This window comes from Echeneis naucrates, chromosome 16 (assembly GCF_900963305.1).
Source record: "Echeneis naucrates chromosome 16, fEcheNa1.1, whole genome shotgun sequence".
NCBI lineage: Eukaryota > Metazoa > Chordata > Actinopteri > Carangiformes > Echeneidae > Echeneis > Echeneis naucrates.
Genome location: NC_042526.1, coordinates 22,881,732 through 22,903,462, shown reverse-complemented (window position 1 = coordinate 22,903,462; position 21,731 = coordinate 22,881,732). Strand labels below are relative to the sequence as shown.

At 39.5% G+C, this 21,731-nt stretch overlaps 1 protein-coding gene across 1 annotated transcript in view; it reads right to left on the bottom strand.

The window, feature by feature from the left end:
• Positions 1-12,259: 12,259 nt before the first annotated feature.
• The window catches only part of insc (INSC spindle orientation adaptor protein), a 56,256-nt gene continuing 46,784 nt past the window's right edge, over positions 12,260-21,731 (bottom strand). The window contains exons 8-13 of the mRNA XM_029522738.1: positions 17,923-18,094; positions 17,178-17,356; positions 16,872-16,938; positions 15,712-15,867; positions 14,630-14,706; positions 12,260-13,631 (exon numbers count right to left, since the gene is read on the bottom strand). Coding sequence (XP_029378598.1) covers positions 13,503-13,631; positions 14,630-14,706; positions 15,712-15,867; positions 16,872-16,938; positions 17,178-17,356; positions 17,923-18,094 — 780 coding nt within the window. The 3' untranslated portion in view covers positions 12,260-13,502. The remainder of the gene's footprint in view (positions 13,632-14,629; positions 14,707-15,711; positions 15,868-16,871; positions 16,939-17,177; positions 17,357-17,922; positions 18,095-21,731) is intronic.

Below are 21,731 nucleotides of genomic sequence, written 5' to 3'. Positions count from 1 at the left end.
AAATTGAAAAATGTAATAGCCTTGGTCTCTAGCAAATGAAAGAACTATGAACCTGACTCGAAGCGCTCCCGTTGAAACCATTACAAGTTCAACTTACTACACAGCACCATATTATTGATTTTTCCGACCTGGCCACGAGATGGCTCTTTCAAAATTGTTACATGAACTCATAGTCTCATGGGGTGGGCTGAATGAGACTATGAGTACATGACGAAGTGCCTTGGGGTATGGGATGGCATAAATCGGAAGGTCTGTCATACAAATCAATCAGGTTATCATAAAACCGTTTTGGTTAGTGGGCATAAATGAATGATATTGATCATTATGAAACTGTGAAAGCAATTTCAGCAGCTAAGAGCCGTGGCATCTCCAGTGAGAAACAACAACATGAGAACAAGGTCATTGTTCCCATGACCCCCCCTCCTTTTAATTCTGGGCTGTTGGAGGAAGTTTTAGATAACCTGTCAGCTGCAGACATGATCTGGGAAGAAAAGAAGGGACAAATCGTTCTCGGGGCCAATGTCAGAATGTCCTGATGGATGTTTACAGACCATGGAAAATAACTGAATTACAGTTCATCAATGATAAGCTGCCAGAGACTAAATATAGTGGGAAACATATAATGGTCAAATCATTTGGATAAATTGGTTGCCCAGTGTAAACTCACAATGGCTGAGCTTCAACATGTTTGTGCGACAAAATTAGGGCTTGCCTGGGGAAAGGTTGGACACCTTGGTGAACTGCTTATGCTTCTCCTTGCCAGGTTCTGTGCCATGCATTTGAACAAAAAGCATGCTGAAACCAGTGTCCGAGACGAAAAGTCTCAGCAGGCAAAGAAAATCAAGCAGACAGCAGAAAGACTCCGTACACTCCAGCTGTTTGACTACCACCATGTCATCAGAGGCAGAGGTCGAGGGCTTCCACTATGGTAACAGAGAGGACTCTGAGGTATGTTGGAGATGTTTTAAAGCCAGGAACTATTCTACAGAATTACCAGAAGAGTGGAGTCGAAGGCAAAGAATGGCACGTCCACCAGTGGGTCACCTGTCTGTAAACAGATGCTTTGGAAATAGAAACCAAGAGCTGCAAAGGACATGACGATCAGAACATCAGATCTTCTCTGTGTGAAGAGAAATGAGACAGAATGAGGATGAAACACTGGTTGATTCTGAAAAAACTGAATTGTTCTATCTCTTACGCTGCTACAGATCTGGAGACCCCCCATTGTTTAAGATTAAAATCTATGGACTTTTCTATGATATGCTGGCTGATACTGGAGCTACCGAATCAACGTTAAGATCAAAAACAGACGCCTGTCTGTTGTCTTAAAAAAAAAGTAAGTCTTGCATTGGCCTTTTGGGAACTCCTGTGACGTGAAAAGTGACTGAACCGTGTCCAGTTGAGTGTGAATCATTCATTTGTCGTTGTCCGGTAAACCTAGCTGTGAGGGATTTATTGTGTGCTTTGGGTCTAACTATTGTTTGTAATAAGACTGGTTTGGTCTTGAAAAATCTGATCCTTCGGACGACCTTTCCACTAAAATGGCATGCCATTTCCCAAGATTCTTTACGAGTCTTTATTTTTGGGAAATTGAGCCTTCTTCTATTTCATTTGATTTGTGTGAGCTTGAAGAGGGTTGTAGTGGTAAAACTCTACAGAGACTTGACTCGGATAAATATAGATGATTTATGAGGCATATGGCTGTATGGATGACTCTTTTGAGAAAGAGTGGAAAAGCCTAAGAGACCAAGGACAGGAGACCAAGAAGTGGAATAATGGTTACAAAGGATTTTGGTGTTTTGCTTACTGATTTTGGTGAAACAAAAAAGAATATGTGTTTGCCCTTGCCAGGACTTTAGATTTGACAAAATATGATGTGGATTCAGTACTAAGGGAACTCAGTCTGTCCATTCCTGACACTAACAGGGGAATCACTATTCAGCTTTTCCACTGTGTTCAAAAGCTTACAAAAACGTTCAACTGTTAGAGACAAGTCTATCATCAATGGTTCAGGATTTTTTTTTTAAAACAAATCCAAGAACAGAAAACTCTCACCTAGCTTTGGATTGAGTTCCTGATCATTTATGGTGAAAGAACAAATATCTATCCATCCATGCATCTTCTGCTTCTAAGAGTCACGAGGGGTGCTTTAGCCAATCCCAGCTCACTCTGGGCGAAGATGGGGTACCGGAGTACCTGGAGGAAAACATGCAAAACCTGCAAACTCCACACAGAAAGGAAGAACAAATATGATGTGGGCCTAATTAAAGATGCGAGTCCAGTAGTAGTGGTCCCCAAGAGTGATTATAGACCAAATAAGCATCAGTATCCTGTAAGAACAGATGCAGAAGAAGGCATGACAATAAAATGCAGGTTTCCTATTCAGCATCATCAGCTTGTTAACAAGCTTCTTTAACCTATTTTACTTCCATCTCAAATAGTTGTAGTTTTTAAGTGTCAAGCACATGCTAAAGTTTCTGATGAAGTGTCTTGAGGAAATTCTGCTAAAGTGCAGCTTCATTCTCTAAAGTAGAGGTCTCCAACTCCAGTCCTGGAGAGACGGTTCCCGCTCCAACACACCTGATTCAAATGAGTGGCTCCTTATCAGACCTCAGCAGAACTTGATGATGAGCTGATCAGAGTTGGAGACCACTGCTCTAAAGCATTATCACTTCACTTCATGATGATGAAGCATGTTTTCCTCCACGCACATCTCTAAAGTCAGGGTCCATCAATGTCAAGTTGTCTGTTTTATCTTGAAAGCACTGTTTCTGTCTCGTCCCTTCCGAAATCTGTGTCTTACCCCTGTGTTCCTGTCAAGTTTCCCACCTTGTAGATTGTTTGCACCACCCTGTGTCTCGATGTATATCCTTCCCTAATGTTTCCTGGGCCCTCGTGTGCTCACAGTCTCTGATTCTTGCCTGCTTCCTTTTGTGCTGTTGCCCTGTTCAGACTGGTTCGGACTCTTCCTGGTTTTGACCCTTGCATCGGAATATAGGACTGTTTTTACTGTGATCCTGCTGGCTCCTGCGTGTGTCTGGAAAAATGAATTTGGAAGAAACATGGCTATTGTAATTCTAACGGTGTGTGGAGAGGTCCACATGACAAACCTTGGCTGCCAAAGCAACTTTATCCTTTTATGGCTAAACTACCTTCAGGATTAGTTCATGTTTGGAAGGGAGGAATGGCTGATTTTATTGCAAAGGGCTGGGATTCCACCGGGTTCAGCACATTTCAGATGACTGGTTTGCGCGCAGCATAATTGGGGAAAAACTCCCAATACAAAACAATTGGCATTTCCTATTCCTGAATATCCATTTCAACATGTCATTTTATTGAGTGAAACTCTGCCAGAGGATATAAATACTGTCTAGTAGTTGTAAAAATGTTCTCTAAATGGGTAGAAGCATTTCCTTGTAGGCACTCAGATGCAACGACAACAAAGAAAACTGTTAAACACTTCAACATGTGAAGTGTTTGTGTATCTGGTCTAATATCTCCAAGTGTTAGAAACTGGGTTCAGTCCTTTAAATGCAGAAGCTTAATTGATGGAGTCATCCCTTTGTAACTCAGAGACCAGTGCATTGTTTTGAAATGCCTTGTTCATCACTTTTTTTTACATTTATTTTTTTAGTGTATTAGAGAAATTTACCCTTCGGAGATGGGTTTCGGGTTAAAACTCCTATATTCTCACAGACATAACAGTAATAAATAAAGTGTAGTGCTAATGTGAACTTAAATAACCATAAAGAAAGAGCTGCAAATCCAAAATAAAATAAAGATTAATCACTTGTTTAATTTGTTCGAGTTCAGATTATTTTCAAAATAAAGTCTGTTTTTTGTTGAGTAAATTGTATTACTCTCGAAAAGAGCCACTCTCCCAACAGAGACAAGACCACATAAGGGACTAAAATTACCATTTTGAGGGTTATTCAACCAAATTATAATCTACCCATAGTTCGGCATGATTCAGACCTCCCCATTAACAGCACCATATCTTAAGGAAACTATTCATGAGTTTATATATTGCTACATAACTTAGCATCAACAGTTGTTTGTCGACCAGTAAGGGAAAAAAGTTGTTCTGCATCAAACTTCACTTCTTTGCTCAGTCGTGACTGAACTCCAATGTTAACTCATTTCCTTTATTTGAAGTTAGCATGCTAATCATGCACCCGGGGCCAAATCAGCCTGCCTCATCACATTCCAATAGCAGCTCACCGTAGCCTCCGATCTCCCCTGAAGCCATAGCACAGCTCCAGAGACGTATTGTATAATGATGAAGATGTTGAACTGAATGAAGTGTGGATTTGATAAAGACTGAATGAGGACTTCTTTCATGTCATTTGTTCATTCAGTTTCATTCCACTGGACTGCAGCTTTAATATTCAGATAAATAAAATATACATTATATATTTTCAAATTTTGAATGCTTGATATATTATGTCTTAAAAATGTAAATTTATCATGTTGCAGGGTTTTGGCTCAGTGGGCATGCGGTGATGATGGTTAAGGTTTAAAGACAAGAATCAGCTTTGCCACTAAAGGTCCTCGTACATTTGTGGGTACAAATGTGTGCATGTGAGGACACAAAATATTCAGCGTATCTTTTCTCTGCTGGTGTAGCTCCAGTCCTGAAAGAGCAGTGGTCTCATACTCACAGTCCCACCAACACACACAGACAAAAAAAAAAAAATGCAAAAATACACACTTAATAAAAACAACCCTCGAAACTAACAAGACTGTGGGTGCTAATATTTTAATCACCACATTTCATTAATTCATTCCTTTTTTCCCCCAAGCACACCGCTCCCTGTCCAATGAGCTACTGTACACCACACTCAAGAATTACTTTAGTGAAAGATAGAGACTGAATATGTTCATTTTCTTTCACTGAAAATTATTCACCATTGTTTATCTTTACTTTACGCTGTGAAAAATAAATTGCAGCTGTAAATATACTGAACATCTCATCAAGGTTGCACGTCTTGAGACAAAAAGGAGCTGTTTGAGCCTTGACGCAGTGCTTTTATTTGAACGTCATTCTGACCCCCACAGAGCAGCCTCCCGTCGTCCTGCCTGGCACGAACAAATTAAGGTGCACTCAGGCAACAATTGGACAAATTCATGGCAGTCCACCAGGAATTCTTTTCAACACAAAGCAGAAAAAAACAGGTTTTGTTTTACCTTGAAGGTCTGTGAAAGTAAAGATTACGGTACAGTTCGTAGTATCTGACTTACTTCAGTGGTGCTTTTAGCACACATTAACATGCAGATGCCTTTTTTTCTGAACTGCTTGTTGTAGCTTCTTGTCAGTGAAAGCTTTCATGCTGCTGGATTTTGAAGAGTAGAGTGAATTATTTTGTTTGCCAAATTAAGCTGTATCAGGACAGGCCAGGAAAATAAAAGTGTCTTTGGGATGTAGGGTTATGAGACTATCCGTAATTCTGTCAAGGCACAAAACAGATTGCTGTTTTTTCAACGGAATCCACTGGTTTCTATCAGAACATCTCATAGTGTTTTTATTGTGGTTAAACCATGGTCACACACTGATCACAGTAAAAAAGGGGAAATGTGATCTCATCATTATCCAATTTTGTTTGCCCAGGAGACCAAATGAAGTTGAGGAGTTTATTTATGACATTAATAGTATTAGCAATTGGATTCCTTTGAAGGTTTGGATGGACATGAAACTCTGCTGGTTGAATCATTAGTGCAAAAGATGAGCAAATGCAATAGAGAAAGGGTCTGTGGAAGGCTGCAGACATACAAACGCAGTGCAAACTAAGAGCTAAGTCTCTCCATGGTCACTCATGGCAATGGCTGCTGAGGCACCCAAAAATGTAACTATTCATGGCCATCCATGCGTGGCTCCCTGGTGAGGACAGGGTGGGGCGGGACATGACGGGCCGTCCCCCCTCTCTCTTTAAGGGTAAGGAGAAGGAGGAATTTTGCCTTTGTTGGCAGAAACCCCTTGCTGTTAGAGGATGCCCACACGAGGACAAATAAGGAGCGCCATGATCACTATAATGTTGCCCAAGAACAGAGGTACAGAGTACAAACAGAGGAAGGGGAAAAGGGGTATAAAATGGGCCCTTCCAGGAGCCCTGAAGTATGCTGGATGGGGCTGGACTGGGCCCTGCATGCTGTGCTAGGATTTTTAAAAGTAATACAATACCAATACTTTTTGTTACCAATACAGTTATTAAGCTGGGATGCACTGTTTCCAAATAATGACATTTTTTTTTTTTTTTTAGAAAAACAAACAACAACAAAAACAAAAATATCCATTACACCTACACTTGTATTACAAACACACGTATTATAAAAACTATTTGGTATTTTTCCACACATTTGTATGCTTTTTCAAATTGATTAATTGTTTATGTAATGAATTGCACTTTCTATAGAACATTTCTTCCTTCTCAGTAGTATGTGTAGTAGTAATGTACATTTTCAGTCTTTTGTTCCAAACTGAAACATTTTGATGCACCCATTCATATTTTTTTAGGAATCAATACCGAATGAGTAAGTTGTGAGTATTGAAGCACTGATACAACAGGACTGATCCAGTCTCCCTAGACAGGGTACACTGTGAACAGGTCATCAGTCTATCATCTGACATGTAAAGACAAATAACCATTCACACAAATGTTTACACCTATGGCCAAGTTTCACTACTTTTTTTTCACGTGCATGTCTTTGAAATTGTGAAACAAAGTAATGTCTATCACCATGCCCCCTATTCCAAAGTTTAAATAATTAAAACTGATCACCACTGACGTAGGGAGCTTCTGCATCAGTGTTGCGTAAGTCATTGTCAGCGTCATTAATAAATGAAATACAAACAAATACGACTTTGGAGGGAGTGCTAACAAAAACAGCATGTCTCTTCCTTCCATATGGCATAGTGTTGGAAAATTAAGATTTTTATGTTAAAAAAAAGAAATAATGCAAATAACCCTGCCATGATAAGACAAAATCTGCAATCCAACTTGATAAAGGGCTCATTTATCGTAACTTATTCTTTATCGCTTCCTCCTGTTAAGACGGAAATGTCGTCCTCAGGTAGGTTATAAATGTGCACATGGTTTTGATGCTTGTTTTTGTCATGATATTTACAGTAGCTGGTTCACGATCATAGCAGTTTGATAATATTCTGTTTTCCATCCAAAACAGTCAAAGGATAATCATAGTAGAAGCATTTCTTTTCACATTAAACTTTTAATTCATGGTTTCACATTTAAGTCTATACTTCTGCGGTTGGAAAGCAACTGGAAGGCAGTATTTTCTGAGAGAAAAGATCTGTATCACGCTGTAGTGTGTTTGGAGGCAGTGACAGGTATCAAATAAAACTCATTCTCCAGATCTGTCACTCTAAAAAATGCCATTTTAATGTCAGAAGACCTGCCACTGGTCTCCTTAAGGGACAGGGAGGTGGAGACCTCACATAGTAGTTATAGGAAATAATTGAAAATGGACCGTCTCCTTTCATAAATCTGGTAATTAGCGACCCTGTACAACCTGCACATACTAAACATCTCAAGGGTTGTTATGTTGTCCGAATTCAGTCAACAACTACACAATCATTTTAATTTACTGTTTTGTGGAATTCAGTTTACATGCCTCAAATGGCAGACAGTAGAAGGGCTAAATTTATATCAGACAGTGAATATTTGCTTTTCTTTGCAAGGCATCTTCAATTAATTTATCTGCAGTATCAACACTGCACAGATACTGAACAGCGCAATCATGAAAGGGGTTATTACAACACACTGGGGAAGACTTTATGATGTGGTAACGCATGGCAGCTACAGAATAAATCCATATGACCTCAGTACACAGACCCTGGAACATTCTTGGCATGAGGCTTTTACTCTCCACTGACTTCGGCCAAAAGTTGTGGTCGCAAAGAGCTGATATTAATTTACGCTCTGTGTTGTGGTTGTATTTCAGCAATTAAAATCCCACTGGACCCTCTAATGGGAGTCAGCTGGGGACTGGACCAGAGATATCAGTAAATAAGAATACTGCTCTCTTAATTGGCTGTCCAACAGGTGATGGCACTGAAGACACAATTAGTCTTTATATTGTGAGGTCCACATGTACTACAGCGGGGTGCTAATGTGTGTGTGTGTGCGTGTGCATGTTTTTGTGTGTGTCTGTGCTTTGCGAGAGAGACTCAAAACTGAACTTTATAGGCAGCATGTTTGAGAGTAAAGTCAATGCAAAGCCACAAGTTAATGTAAATGCTTGGCGCCCTGGCAACTAAGGTGACAATGATATGTATCTCTGTTTGCATGTTGAGCTGAGCTCATTGAACTCGATGCGATGCCAGTCTTGGAAATATACCCAATCTTTTCAATCTTTTCATTGTTGGAAATGTTTAGGTTACTAAAATTTGGTAGTAAAAGCAACGTCAATGCCTTTTACGGATTTTACGGCCAGATACTAAAGTAACAAATGCACTGAAACAGAAAGTGAAATTAACACAGTGAAGTTAACACACCTTAGTGAGAGGTCATCTTCCACGGGCTGTGTTCTGCTGGCTCCTTGAAATTATCTCCCCTGCTGATGGCATCATGAGGTGTCATGAGGCCCCCAGTTCTTTGTGTGTAAAAATATGAGAAGCTTTAAATAACTTTTAATCCTAAATCCAAAGGAATTTGCCTTTTGAAGTTTGGCAAAATTATTTCATGCTAATTTGTTGAGGTTTTTTTTTTTTTTTCCAAAGTAAAATCTAACGAATCAAGTTCTGAAAGCAGTTTCAAAGGATGAAGACATTTCAATAATTTTTGGCACTCTGAATTAAAAACAGCAACACAGAAAGAAACTTTTCAATGTCAGAAGCAAAAGATGTGACACATAAAATATTAAAGCCTCAAGAGGCTAACACAGAAGTGTCTTCTTGCATTAGCCCACTAGTCCTCAGATCCTCTTCTTAAACAAAATGTCTGTGATTTATGTTCCAGAACAGTGAAAATGGCTCTGCCTGCTTAACCCTCTTAAAATAGCTAATTATAAGTTTTGCTGATGCTACGTACCATCAGCATTAACAGCTGTTTGCTCACCATTCTCCTAAATGTCGCGAGTTTAATGTTAAACTTATTGTTTTGCTCACTATGAGATGTGTCCAGCATTGCAGTGTTTCTATTGCTGCTTTTCTCCTGTTTTATATAGCCTGCTAACCAGCTAGCCTTGACATGTTTCTGTTAGCAATCTACTCCAGCCTCCAATCAGTACAGCCAGGAATGGAGCTTATTTCTTTCCAGAGACAATGCTCGCCAAAGCTCAGGTTGAGAAACAATCACTGCAGCAAGATAGCATGTTCATCAGCCGACAAATGTGACAAACAGCCCTTTGATTTGTATTTATGATCTGCATCTCCAATTATTAAAATGTTTTGTTGATATTCTGAGACCTGCCAGTGACCTTTTTGATACCAGATAAAAACCTAGATAAAACCTGTTTGGTGGGGTTTTCATCACTCAACCTCTACCTTGAAACTTTGTTCACATTGCCAGTCGGTTTAAACAATGAGGATGGCAACAACACACATAAAGACGACAGTGAGTGAAAGTTCAAGAACTTGGAAACTAAGAAAAGCTGAAAAACTCAGAGCTACAATACTTGGTCTCATGGTCATGGTCGAACCAAAACAATTTCAAAGGAACCTGTGTTTTTAGGCCGTCTGTTTAGTTCTTCTCTGTGTCTATACATATTTTATTGGGTCTCAACAAAGCGAGGCAGGAGCATATTGTATCACAAAGGCCTCTGAACACAGTCCCACGTGTATGCTGGACAACACACGCACACACACACACAAAGCAGCTCAATTGTCTCAACACTGGGTGAGGGTGTAACAAGTCCAGCCTCAGTATAAGTGCCCTTAGGTGAAAAAGAAGCTACAGAGAGAGCAAGAAGGCCCTCAATTGTCTCTCCAAGGAGAGGAAGGCATATGGAGAAAAAAAAACCTGGGTCTTTTCATCAAAGAGATGACAATACAAAGGACAAGTTTTGCAGATAAGTCCTCATATATTTCTTTGCTATCACTAGCTGCATCTTGTCTCAATCACTTTTGAGTTAAAACTTGGGCTTGCTCTCGGGATTGTGGATCATTTTCAAAGCTATTATGAATGAATGAATTCTCACTTTGAAAAGCCGATGACAAGTTTTTTCTAATGTGCACATTCAGTGCTGGTATTCCTCCCAATGAGACTTGGAGTTTTTGAAAAGTTGGAGGCTTAAATAGCAAATACCCTGTTGGTTCATGGAGGACCAACAGGTAGAGCTACGGGCCCACCTTCTCCTCGTCTTTCAGCCTCTTTCTCTCTCTGTGAGCCATCCCTGTGCCTGCATACATGACTGCGTGCGTGTCCTTCCTCAGAGATAGCCTCAGGTCAGCAGAGTCTTCTGGGGAACTTTAGCTGCAGGGACGCTCACCCTGTTAGGCTGATGTACCAGTGGTGTTACACCATTCCATCTAAGAGCAGCAAAAATGAACAGAAGTTGGACTCTTGTAAATCTGATGAATGTAAATCGAAACTATTGCCAACATAGATTGTAGATAAAAAACAGACGCAGTCTCTTTATGTTTCAGAGACCCAGCTCTTAAGGTCAGAGTATGATACTCCGTTGCCGCCAACTTGTCAGGTGCTTACGCAAAATTACGCCACTCGCTCAATCATGCATAACTTCAAACACGAATAAAATTTTAATTGGTGAGTTGTATGAAAAGTGGCACTATGGCGCAGTGGTTAGCACTGCCACCTCACAGATTCAAACCTCAGGCCTTGGGACATTCTGTGTGGAGTTTCCATATTCCCCCTGGAGCCGGAGTACCCTAAACTTCCTCCCACAGTCCAAAGACGTGTGCATGAAGGTTCATTGCTGCCTGTGAGTGGGCGTGTGAACGCTGGAATGATATGGAATATCTGTGCAATTCAAACAAGTTGACATAATTCAGTAGACATTTCTAGACATTTTTAAGCTCTTAAAGATAAAATAAGATAAGATAAAGACTTAGAGGCAGAGAGTGTCCTCCCATTCATCATTGACTCTTCGGGCAGATTTGCTATTTGCGATTCCTTCAGACACAAACACAAAGTCTGTCTGTTAAACTTGGCCGGAGCTGCTGCAAATGAATGCTATCTTAGCAACATTTTCATTGTCTTACCTATCAGCTTCACTGCAGCGTCTCCTCTGAATGGATGTTTCCAGAGTGGCGTCTTTTGCTTCTTTCTGCTAAATAAACTCATTAAACTTGATTGATTCACCTGCTGGTTGACGCAGATTTAAATCTTAGCGCAGCTCACTGATGCATGGCAGCTTGCCACTGTAGGAACACGTTCACAATGAGCCACAACTTAACTCTGCACATACGCCATAGATACCTGTACTCAAACAGATAGCACTACATTTACAACCCGCTAGAGAAACACATATCCTCTTTCGACTAAATGTAAAAAGAATTTACAGTATCATCATAATAATTTACATCCTTATCATATCAATATGAAATACAGTCATTCACTGTAATAGATATTGGTGGTGTGGAAGTGATATCTCTCCTCAGAGCTCTGAAGCATGTTTTGTTGCTGTAAACGCACTTATATTTTCCTGTGTGAGTTCATCTTGTAATTTGCAGCTGTCCTGTGGCCTGTTATCTGTTGAGACAAGGTTGACTAGCAGCCATCTCTATCATTCTGATCATTTTCTGTAGCTTGTGAAGAAGAGAGGGGATGGCCATACGCACTGAGGATTCATTTGCTTCTTTGATCGGTGACGAGACATACATGGGTAGGACTAGTGTGCTTGTCAAGCTGTTCTTGACTAGATCAGCCATGTCATGGCTCGCAATACTGTGTGGAAACTTACTTTGGAAAATGACTTAAAGTGTGATTTATTCCTCAGTGTTAGGAGGTAGCTGTAGCATTAAACACAAAATTAATGTAATTTACGTGCTCACATCGAACCTGATTGTTATTGTGTGTCCTTGTCCGTTGATGATCATTTTTGGGGCTAGCTATGGAAGGGATTATTTTTTTCTTCTATGCAACATATTCGATATGTTTACTGACACTTCAAAAGAACAAGACTAATCCGAGTTCAGACAGCAAGGAGTGCAGAAAGGAGAACGTGTCCAGGCCAGAGAGAAAGGAAGGTTGCACAATGTCATGAAACCAGGACGGAGATTTACTACTGAAACTTTCAGTAACATGGCATGTCTCCCAAATGAGGAAGCTCATTTGGGAGACAATTTTATTTATTTATTGTTACATGTGAAACATTACAAAAACTTGAAGGTTTTATTATTTTTGTGGGGGGGGAAGTTTAGTGAGAAGCTGAATTGCAGGGATGAATCTGGGGGTGTGAACTACACACCAGTTACGAATATCAGTCTTACACAAATACAAATACAAGGTATTCCCTCTCTCTTCATTACTGTTCTGGAAGAAGTACTTATTGAAACAACATTCTCAATTTCTGTGCTTAATTTTTGATTTGTTTTGGCTGTTGTCCAATGAGAAATAGAAGAATATTACCATACTGGTAGTGCGGACATTTAACAAAGCTTCAGAAACATGTGACAGTCATTCACAGCAATTAAACACACTGACCATTAGATGATTGCATTTATTCCATGCATGGCATATAATAATGGAAATTCTCTTTAAATAAAAAAGCTTTTTTTTTACATTTAATATTCAGATTTACTTTCATCCAGTAGTAAATATACCGAATATTTGAGATTAATGGCAAATTTATTCGAAAATGCCATATCATGCGCTTTAACAATACATTGTACACCAGGACAAAAATCTCACAATCTCACACAACTCAATTTACAAATTTAAACCCAAAAGGTCAATTAAGGTGTACAAATAACATAAAAAATGAAAGCATGAAGAATCAATGTTGAATTGAAATAATTTAGTTGTAAATCATTATCCAAATAAAGTGTCTGCTTAATGAAAACATTAAAAAATGCTGTATTTTTGAGAAGTAGAAAGAGTGAATGAGAGATTAACCAGGCACACACATTGGTATGAATCAGGTGTTCATTTTTGTTAGAGGCCCCCTATTATCCACTGTCTTCGAACAACACCAAAATCATTGCACAGTGGTAACATATAGTGTTTTCTATCCTGGAAAGGTTGTACTTTCCTCTTTGAAAAGTAGCACCTACTCATTCTAAACAACTGGCATAAATAACTGATGTGAAATTCTCAGGTGAATAAAATTAATAGCTTTTTTAAACATTCATTGCATTTAATGTGATCACTGTCCTGCACTAGGCAGCATGTCTACCTATTTGTACATAAATGTCTTCTGTATACAAGTGACACAATGCAATTTCACTCCATTCACCCAAATCCAGAGTGTCCAAACATGAAGTGACAAAGCGTTGGAGTAAAGCTGCTCTTGTCGTGAAACAGCAAATGTATATGATCTTCCCCAGGAACTCATCTCTCCGCTCTCAGTGTTTAATGTGCGAGCCATCATACAAAGCTCTCCTCCATGTTGGAACACAGCAGGAAAGAGTCGACCAGACGCGGTTTGATGAGCTGCTGATGATCGGCTGCCTCGATGCTGTCTGGGCACCCTGCTGCAAGCCTCCTCAAGGCAGCCTGGAACCCCCCCCACACACACACACACAAACATATATATATGTATATATATATATTAGTACATGTGTGAAAAAAAAATTAATTGGCATTTTCTCATACAGCATGAAGTTAATATTGTAGTATTCATTGTAAATGTGTGTCTTTCAATCATGAATATGTGCAAATGTAATCACACTTTAGACACTCTAGACATAATTAGGAGCAAAGAAAAAACTAATGCAACCTAATACACAAACAATACTTATATTACACATATCCAAACACAACTGTACAACCTAATCTAGAGAAAACTGAAACTACGTTGAGTCGAAAAGCTATTTCGGTAACACAGTGTGATTTTTTTTAACAAGAGTGCATGAATCGAATGTGTCACGTCTCAAACCCATTCAGCCAGGAGAGCCGCAAACATTTATATTTAAGATTACAAATGATCTGTGAAAGCTGGGCACCCTTTGAAGATGAAAATTCAACACCTACAAATGCACTACTTAACCCTTGGCTAAAAGGATAAAATAGAATCATGTTAATTTGAATAGACTGACAAGCGTGGATACAGTGAAGAAGAGGGCATTTCTCAGCACAGTGAGGCAGCCCAATTAAGCCCCTGACCCTTTCACGCTTCAAATCCCCTCATCAGCCCCAAGATCTGGTTTTAATCATTACGATCAGATTGAGAGAATGCTACAGTATAAGCAGGGATTTTATTCATGATATGTGCATATTTAAACTGATAATATTTGAGATGATGTGAATCAGTCAGCTATCTCACCTTGCCTTAAAGATGTTGGGGTTGTGATATATTTTCAATTTTCACACGTTGCCCCGTGGATGTAATTAAACTGAACAGACATTTGCTGTACTGATGTTATAATGTACATGCAGGACCTATGGTATAATGCCCTCAGTTTATTCCATTGAAATTCATAATGTTTTAGGTCATTTAGACATATCTAAAGGTCTGCGAGATGCCAGTACATAGACATTCACTTCATACCCACCAGGCAGGCGACCAGCACTGAGTCGCTGTTATTCCTCTCAGTAGGGAACCGGCACAGTTCAATAAGACGAGGAACAGCTAAGACATGGGGGAAAAAAATCAGATACAGCTTGTCCCATACATCAATACTGATATCAAACAGAAACGCAAAGCAGTTGTGTGTGTGTACAAAAGACATTCAGATTAATGGATTTCTGATAAACTCAAGAACACACCCAGAATACCAGAAGGTTATTCTTCAAAATTTAGGATTTCTTTGGTTTTACATACTTTTCTATTTCTTTACAACCATCAGCATGTAGTATCACCTTCCAAAAAAGACACTCCTCAGTGATCTGGGTTTATAATACGCCAGTATAGATGAAAGATAAAATGATGATAAAGTATTCATCAAGAGCTGCTTCCCATGAGAACACGAGGTATGCAGCGGAATGGACGGAGACTACGTACAGCACATTTGTATATTAAAGATGACATCTAGCTTGTGTATTATGTGAGGCATTTTTTACCTCAGTGTAAATAAATGTTCAAACCTAAAGGGGATAGAGAATCAGGGAATTGTTTGCAGTAAGTGATTTTGTTGATTTTGCCTCATTAATTACAGATGGAGTACCTCAAAACTCCACTTTTATTGTATTGCACTTACAATTCCATTGACCTTATTTGTTTACAAGATTTTGAGCTTGAATGTATTTGGGTCCATTTCTTCAAGGAGATCCTTTCAAAATTTCAATGAATTATTCTTTGTCTCTTTTTTTGCTCATGATATTTGTACAATCAGTAGTCTCTCTATGTCTAACTCAGTCAGTGATATACAAACCAAATTAGCTCTCAAAGCTAATTTGAGAGCTCTGCAGTTGCAGCAGGGTCATAAAAAGGCCCAAAGTTCGTCTTCATCTTGAGTGTGTCTTGAAGATTTTTTTGTGTAGCTGATTATGTGTATTTTATTTTAACACATCTAACACACATGTATTTTAACATGTATTTGTGAATTTTCCTAAACTCTTTACACAAAAATAAATACTATGAATAAAATAGAATTACCGAAGCTTTCTTATGCAAAAACAGCAGAAGCTGAAGTACCTTTTAGCTGGATAGCCGTCAGGGCCACATCAGAGTCTCTGCTCAGGCGGGCCAGTGTGACAGCAGCTTTCTGTTGGACACGCTCACAGGCAGCGCCCTCAGATGGACTGGAGGAAGACGGCTTTTCTCCCAACAACATCAGCAGCCGCTCTATTCCTAAAACACAATGACATCCAGCACAGATTAGCCTGGCAAGAAACATCAACAGGGAAGAATGAATAGTATTGAAAGGAAAAGGGAGACAAGAGAGCGATAACGGAACAATGCAACAATGACACAAATAAGCATATTAACAAGAAAAAAACTTTGATGAAACAAGAGAAGAAAATTGAGCATGCAGCATCACATTAACATCAGTTTGCCACTTTTTACACACAAGTTACACAATACGCAGGCACAACAAGAAGAGTGTTAACAAAGGCTGAATTATACATACAGCATTTTCAGAGAGGCTCTACATCGAAACTGTTGTTACACAGAAAACTTATTAGGCTGGAAACATGAAAAAAGAGAAAAGATTTGATGAAAAGAGCTGAGGCCAAACAGCACAAATTTGCTCCACAAGGTTCACAGCATCAGCACAATTCAGTTTTAAATAACAAGGACAAAGAATCTATCAACCTGACATTGAAATACATTGTATGTATGTGGTACAAAAACACATAGTTTTATGAATTCTCAGTGATTCACTGAGGGACCCACAGACATCAATCAAGAGCTTAATGTTCAATTAGTGTTACAGATCCAGGCACAATCAGAGACTGTCATACAATGACCCCGAGCTATTGTGAAAACATCTATGTATTTTACAATATATGACTAACACAAGGTTAGAGTTAATGGAAATGGTTATGCAGAGATTTAGATGAGAAACCACAAAGAGAAAGAAAAACATGTTTAGAAAAATTACATTTAAAATGTATGACAATAATGTTTCAAATATCTCAACATGCTCAGTGCTTGATTTTCTACAAGCTGACTACTTCACAGAGATTACCCGATGCTGCCATCTTAAGGATTTAAGAGGAATTTCACACATTTTTCCTCACTTCAAACTCACTCAAAGGGTGTCAGCCCAGTTGTGTCTAGTGTGTGTTCTTCCAGTCAATGAATTTTCCCTCAAAGAGGTAAAACTAATAAATCAGTAATAAATAAGTTACCTTGCTCTTGCAGGACTTCAGTAGCACACTGCTCTAAGACAGAGAGATTTGCCAAGATTGTCACCACCTGGACAAAAAAACAAAAACAAAAACAAGCTTGATGACATAAAGGTCGTCATCTAATAATTTAATAAAAGCGCACTTTTCCAGTGAAAATGTAATACATTACAAACTATTCTACACAACAATCACAACTGTCTGCTGTCCTGCTCAAGGGCACCTCTAAGTCATTGACATTCAAACACCTCTATTATGTTCTTCTGCTTGATGTTTTCTGAGAAACGGCCAGTAGATGCCCATCTGTACCTGATCTTTGGAGTAAGGCGTGTCCACCCTCTGGCGGTCTTTGCAGGCTTGCAGCAGGATGTGGATGGCATTAAGCTGCAGCAGGATCTCGCAGGCCATGCTGTCAAAGAAGGTGATGTTGGCCAAGGCTGCAGATGCGAGAAGGAACACTTCACCACAGGAGGCGCTCTCACACAGCTCTGAAGGAATAAGGCATCCCTTATCAGTACAGTGGTTCCAAAATAACACAATAAGAGACACAATGAAGTTTTCCAGACCAGACCATTTGCTAAGGAGACATTTTGGGATGAGATTTAAAGTAACTCCTTATGGTACCTTTACTCTCCACCATGCAGCTTCTGCATGTTAAGTGAAACAGCTGCAGCCTAATCCAGTTAACTAATTCCCATCCTCAAGTGGATGATGCTTTATTTTGTGGTGTTGTTGAATTGTGTTATACTGAGTGAGGCTTTCCAATTGTCATTGCCTGAAATCCTATTCTATTCTTATATTTACTGCCTCCAAAACTGGATCAACAACCTACCTACAGCAGCTTAAAAAAACCTTGAACCTTGCATCAGACTGAATTGGTTTTCATTGAGGTGTCGGAAATAAACCGACATTTGAGTGAACCTCTAACAACAACAAACTAAAACTAAAACCCACACTCAACCTCAAAAGTTGTTCATTTTCTCAAATTATTATCTGTGCGGTCTGGTTTAAGTTAAAGGTGAGGCGCGACATCATCAGTGCCCTGTCAACTCACTGATGAGTGCAGTGACAATGTCATGCATGCTCTCCAGGAAACTGGCGAGGTGCTGAGTAGACGTGTGGTGAGGTGAGGTGATTTGAGCCACGACCGCAGCTGCCTCGGCCCGGGCTGCTTCCACGCTGCTGTCATCAGTCAGGATGTCCGCCAAACACAGGATCCCATCCACCTGCAGATCAGATGACACGCTGTAGCATAGCTTCAATCAACAATACTACCCAAAGCCTTCAGGAGAATATGAAGTAATTTAGTGAGTAAAATAAAAAAGATAATGGTGTTCAAAATGGATGTGACCACAGCCTATTTATTCTTTTTGTATCCTCTCTTCTCTTTGGTCAGTCTGGGGTCGCTGAGTCTGCTCTTGGTCTGGATCTGTCTCTGCTTTTTTTCTCTGACAGTAAAGAGATACTTTCGGTCACAGTCTTGTCTTAGAGCCAGATAGCAGTTCGGTTTGCTAGGAGCTCTGGTGTGATTGTGCCGATGTTCCGGATCAGCATCTTTCTATCATTTAATAATTTGGTGTTTACACTGATTAGTGGTTGGAAAGCAGTGCTGGTCTGAGGTCAGACATTACTGGCTATTATTTGTTCAGTAAGTCTCCAGACCAGCTGACTGAGGGGACTCTTGTGGGTGTGAAGTTATTGGGTTGTGGTGCTTGAGCTCTCAGTGAGTTCTTTATTTCATGATTGCAATAGAAGGGTTAGGAACAGAATCTCAGAGGGATACTTCTCCCCTCTCCGCTGTCAGATTTTAGCTTTGTTCATGCTATTATCTATTTCTTTCTGATACTATAGTTCTAGAGTTTCTAATCACCATGATGTTGAATCTTATATACATTTAATACCTTTATATGTTTCCTTCTTCAGTCTTCAGTGCAGGTGCTTTTAGTCAGACCTGCTCTCTTTTTAACAGCCAAGAGGAGTGTATTTGCTTGAAATAGTGCAGAGTATAAATGTACTTCATCATCAGCAATTCATTTGCATTAATAATTTATCTTTTATAACTTACAGAGTTTAGGCTCTGTCATTGTTTTATTTCACTTTAAGTATGCATTATGATTATTATGATGATTCAATATCGTGGTGTGCAGTCTGAGTCAATGCTCTAATGAAGGAGGGGTCCACATTGAATTGGATTCAGAGGCAATATGTTTATTTTTATTTATTCATTTTTTTCAGCTTGAAGAAATTACTGCTGTTTTGTCAGCTATTCATACAAAGAACAAACAAAGCTGGTCAGCCACTTTGGCTAGGTAGCCATAGCTTCCTTCCATCTTTTTTATCTGGTGATCTTAATTTATCTTTTTTTCAGATAGATACTTCACAACCATGCTCCCACAGGCTTTAAGTTTAACATAAAATATTGTTTTAACACTTGATCTAAAAGCAAAGAAACGATTTGCTAGGCAAGCTGTTAAACTTGACTGAGTTCCTTATGGTGTGTGGCAATTAATGAGTTTCAGCAATTCTGGAAAGAACCTATTTTCCCTCGTACTCCTGTACTTTTACCTAGTGTTGTTATTTCTAGTCATGAGCTCGACTCTCATTTCACCTTTACAGGAAATGTCTAATGGGGCCTGTTTAAGTCACCACAGAAATAGTTTTCAACAATAAGATCACTGTAATCTCTGTGGGAAATACACTGACTACAGGTCTGCATGCTACCATTTGGTACTCGAGAAAACGTGCCGATCTAAACAGGGGTAGTCGCACAATATATATGTTGTATCTCACTGATAACTTATGTGATTTAGGCAGTATTTGGGAAGTGTCATCAAAGTTTTCTGGCTGTCTGCTTGTTTTGAAACAATTCAAAACCAACAGACACAAAACATTCCAAGCCGAAACCTCAGCCTTTTGCACCGTAAGCACAGTGACCCCATAGTGTTTATATGCGGGCCGTAGGATATGAGATATGTGACTAACACTGTGTCTGCCAGAGGTAGTTTTAGCCTCTATTTGACTTTCTGTGCAGTTAGTATCTTCCATATTGTGGTAAATTAGATGGAAGCAGTGGCTGCCAGGATGGTTGAGAGTCAATCTAGAAATAAGAATGAGAATATGACTCAGGTGAAGTCATGCCAAGCAGACTAGAACCAGTTTTACTGTAATGTACATGCTGAGAATGAATAGCAAAATGGAATTATTCTATGGCACCATTAATTAGAATAATTAACTTTTTGGACATTCAATAATGAGCAACATATTTAAAAAAGAAATAATGGTAGATTGGAAAATTGATGCCAAAATCTATTTCTTTGATATTTGCTACTGGGATGCTTTTTCCGATAATGTGAATGACATAATATGTTGTCGATATCTACTGTGCTGGTTTGCAGATTTATTTGTATGAAATGCAAGACGCATGAGTCAGTTTCACCTTTTTACAGGGCCATGAGGTAATGCTTGACCGTCTTTGATATTTCTCTGTTTCTGACTAAGTAGAGCTTGGAAGTCCTGACAATGGCCTCAAGGTGTAGTAAAGATCGTTCCCAGCTGGGGGCAATGTTGTACAGTTTATTCAAACAAAACAACATGACACTCAGCATACACTCCACAAATACAGTCTAAGCATTGTTCTCCACACCAAATCAGCGTTCAGTCACCATCAGCCAACTCTTCTGAGAACAGTAGTTTTGATTGGAGCATCCAGAGTGAGGCAAAGCGTCAACTATCAGCCCGCCTCACCTGTCAGCGCCTGCTTGCCAAGCTTTGCAGTGCGTTTCCCTGTTTTTGTGTCTGTGGACGCGTGCAGCAGCATCCACTCTCGCCCCCCTCCCCATTCATTTCCTGTCCCCACCTGTTCATCCCAAAGACAGAACGTTCCACTTAACGGATTAACCCCACTCCAACATTAAATAACTACATACCACTGTCATTTTCCAAACTTTTCCTAGTGATTGGGGGAAACAAGTTTAGTGTGTGTCTCCGTAGCTGTCAGTGCTGATATCTTCTTGTTAATCTAGTCCATATAAAGCAGATTTAGTGTTGGGAAAAAAAAGTTGATCAGGATATGTTTAAACTAACAAGGACTGAGGGGTTTGAGACTAAACCATGCGTATGGTTGGTGCTGTAGAGAGAAAAACACACTATTTAACAGATAACACACACATAAAACTGGTTTTGAACACGCTTGCTTAAAAGGTCTGCAAGACTAAAATATGGAGTAAATATGGGTGACAGATTTGCACACGACATGCAGCGTCAACACGTACACACTTCAGAAAAATATTTTAATTATGAATCTAGATTATCATGCCGTGCCTCCCTCTTGAGTAAATGACAAACCACACTTCTATTGTGTGCAGAAAGGATGCAACGTTATCCAACACATAGACCGTGTGGCACACTTCTTTGTTTTGTTGTGTATAGTAGACCTGTTTGCTGAAATAAATATTTTTCAGTGTAGCCTGGTGAAGTTTTTCTTATTAGCATATGAATGTTTAAAACTGCCAGTCTTATACAATATTACAGTGCAGCTTTTTAAAATTTATTGCACCTTTCTTTGTGCGACTCTCTCACAATCAACACTTTTCCTATTCCCAATGTTTAAATCACGCAGTGCTCATGTTGGTAAAACCAAGAAGCGTACTGTATATTCACCAATGAGCAGTGGTGGTGCTTACCAGCCCCTTTTCTCAATCACCCTTCAACAGTGACAGGTGTGTTTCTCAAGCCTGAGCGGTTGCCGGTGAGCGGTTGGTGGCGTAGACTTGCTTGACAGCCTCTCCCTTGGGATGAGGATGCCAATCTGGGGCGGACTTTGGTTCCCCGTTAAAAAAAAGTTTTCACATTTGGATGATTCCT